The sequence below is a fragment of the Setaria italica genome, chromosome II (assembly GCF_000263155.2).
Source record: "Setaria italica strain Yugu1 chromosome II, Setaria_italica_v2.0, whole genome shotgun sequence".
Lineage (NCBI taxonomy): Eukaryota > Viridiplantae > Streptophyta > Magnoliopsida > Poales > Poaceae > Setaria > Setaria italica.
Window position 1 is genome coordinate 45,641,526 of NC_028451.1, and position 3,064 is coordinate 45,644,589.

The 3,064-nt window shown below is 46.3% G+C and overlaps 1 protein-coding gene across 1 annotated transcript in view; it reads left to right on the forward strand.

The window, feature by feature from the left end:
- Window positions 1–2,268, forward strand: part of LOC101764130 (peroxisomal (S)-2-hydroxy-acid oxidase GLO4) — a 5,561-nt gene extending 3,293 nt beyond the window's left edge. Inside the window, exons 7-12 of the mRNA XM_004958250.3 lie at window positions 227–288; window positions 540–603; window positions 734–796; window positions 1,238–1,307; window positions 1,427–1,632; window positions 1,713–2,268. Coding sequence (XP_004958307.1) covers window positions 227–288; window positions 540–603; window positions 734–796; window positions 1,238–1,307; window positions 1,427–1,632; window positions 1,713–1,892 — 645 coding nt within the window. The 3' untranslated portion in view covers window positions 1,893–2,268. The remainder of the gene's footprint in view (window positions 1–226; window positions 289–539; window positions 604–733; window positions 797–1,237; window positions 1,308–1,426; window positions 1,633–1,712) is intronic.
- The last annotated feature ends 796 nt before the right edge of the window (window positions 2,269–3,064 follow it).

Consider the following 3,064-nt stretch of genomic DNA (forward strand, 5'->3'; position numbering starts at 1 on the left):
ATTAAGCCTAATTAGTCCATGATTTGACAATGTGTTGCTACAGTAAATATTTGCTAATGATGGATTAATTAGGCTTAATTAGGCTTAATAGATTCGTCTCGCCGTTTAGATTCCACTTATGTAATTGGTTTTGTAAATAGTCTACGTTTACTACTCCTAATTAGTATCTAAACATTCGATGTGACACGTGCTAAAAATAAGACACGGGAAGAAAACACCCCCTAAGGCAATTGTTTTGACAGTTGACACGCCTGTGCTCGGAAGGCGTGAAGCTGACATCAGAAACAAGTACACAATGCTGGTTATCTTACTGAATTTTCCTGAACATTCATTCGAAATATGCTCTTTTAAAAATCACAGTTTCATTGTGGTAGCCTATCACTACAGAAGGTTAAATTTTGATAAGCTACTGCCTTCCCATGCCGTATCTTAGATCATCAATATATTTATGTAGAGCAGTTTAACAGCTTGAAGATGAGAGTATTACAAAATTTTCCCTTTATTGTGTTGTTCTGTAACCGAGCTGATTGTTGATGCAGGATGATTGCTCCACGGTTGGAAAACCTTGAGGGTCTGATGTCATTTGATGATGATCTTGACACCGTAAGTGAAATGTTAGCTTTTGCAAATTGCTGTACAAAAAGAACAGTACAGGAATCTGTTGATTGTAGTCTTGTAGATGAAATACTTTTCCTTCTGGAAGACTGAACCATTATCGTCTTACGATCATCAGGAAGGCGGCTCCAAGCTGGAACGATTCGCACATGAGACGCTAGATCCATCATTGTCATGGAAGGTAGGTACAAAGAACACAGCTCAATCGGCAGCCGTGCCATAAATTCCTTAAATCTTGGATTCCATAGCATGTGCCACGGCATCCACAATACTTGCCCGGCATATAGAACAGTTATGGGATGCAAAGGACGGATCCGCATCAGGCATCAGGGCTGGCTGTACGTGGGATACTGAAAACCTGCTCCAAGAACAGTGCATGGCTCTTAATATGGCATGCTGGTATAGAAATGGCAGTGGCCTACCGGGGTCCTGCTCCTGCCCCATGGACACGTACTGCCCTTAGAATTGCATGCATCAGTACTTGGCTACAGCGGCCTTGAATCTCCTGTACCGGTGATAATGGCGTGATGGGCCAGACGTAGTAGTCCTGCACGCAGGCAATTGAGTGGCGAGTGGTTGATGCTGTGTGTTTGTACTTTGTTCGCTGAATTGTGGTTTGCAGGACGTGGAGTGGCTCAAATCCATTACCAGCCTGCCGATCCTGCTCAAGGGCATCGTCACCGCCGAGGACGGTAATGAACAACCACAATTTCAGTTTTGGATTGTTGACGCAGTGCTGAATCCGAGCACTGGTAATTTGGTATGGTCACTGAAAAAAAAGCTCTCTGGCTCTGCGGCGGCGGTTGCACAGCCAGGAAGGCCGTGGAGGTTGGTGCGGCCGGCGTGATCGTGTCCAACCACGGCGCGCGGCAGCTGGACTACGCGCCGGCCACCATCTCCGCGCTCGAAGAGGTGGTTAAGGCGGTGGCGGGCGCCGTGCCGGTGCTGGTGGACGGCGGGATCCGGCGGGGCACCGACGTGTTCAAGGCGCTAGCGCTCGGCGCCAAGGCAGTCATGGTACGCGCCCACGCCGAGCAATGACTCGTAGCCACTGCCTGCTTTCACCGTGTCAAATTCTGACGAGGAATTGCATGCAGGTGGGGAGGCCGGTGTTCTACGGGCTGGCGGCGCGAGGGGAGGCCGGGGCGAGGCACGTCATCGAGATGCTGAACCGGGAGCTGGAGCTGGCCATGGCGCTCTGCGGCTGCCGGAGCGTCGGGGAGGTCACCAGGCGGCACGTCCTGACCGAGGGCGACCGGATCAGGGCGCTGCTGTGAGCTTGTGAACAAGGTTGATACATGGAGCCATGAACGGACGACCTGGCTATCCATGGTCGGTATGCGACGGACTGCCTAGATGGCAGTCAGTGTCCGTCCTCCGGTGGGTGTTGCAATGAGAGCCCATCTGACATTGATTGATCGCTCCAAAAATAAGTCAAAAATAAGCCATTGTGCATTGCCAATATCAAAACGACGGTTACCAAAAATCTGTGCTGGATTAAGCTATATGTGTTCTGTGAGAACTTGGTCAACGTGTTAGTTCAAAAAAAGAACTTGGTCAACGTATCTTGGGGTCCACTTCTGGAATACATGAGAATATTGTGAAGCAATTATTTCAAAAAAAAGAATATTGTGAAGCAAAAATATCAATATGTCAATCCTTCTTTAAATTATTATTTTCCCCTCTTTCCACATTTTTCTTGCGCATTTCGTCGATGGGGCCACTGAGTTGGTGCTCGGAGCACCCATGATATGAAATGTTGATATTGACATCTACCCGAACTTTTGACGACATCACAAAGAGGAGGGGAGGACTGAGGCGGTGTTTGGGAGATAAGGGCTAAACTTTAGCCCTGTCACATCGGATGTTCGGATGCTAATTAGGAGGACTAAATATGAGCTAATTACAAAACTAATAGCAGAACCCCTAGGCTAAATCACGAGACGAATCTATTGAGCCTAATTAATCCATCATTAGCGAATGGTTACTGTATCACCACATTGTCAAATTATGGACTAATTAGGCTTAATAGATTCGTCTCGCGATTTAGCCTAGGGGTTGTGTAATTAGTTTTATAATTAGTCTAGGTTTAATACTCCTAATTAGTGTCCAAACATTTGATGTGACGGGGGCTAAAATTTAGGTGGCGTTTGGTTCCCTTTGCTTATTTTTAGCACGTGTCACATCGAATGTTTAGATACTAATTAGAGGTATTAAACCTAGACTAATTATAAAACTAATTACACAACCCCTAGGCTAAATCGCGAGACGAATCTATTAAGCCTAATTAGTCCATAATTTGACAATGTGGTGATACAGTAACCATTCGCTAATGATGGATTAATTAGGCTCAATCGATATAAAACGGTCACGTTCATTTTCTCATATCTTTGATCCCCCAGGCCACCCTGTTTGTGTTGGGTTGGTTATTTTCCCCCATTTAACCAAG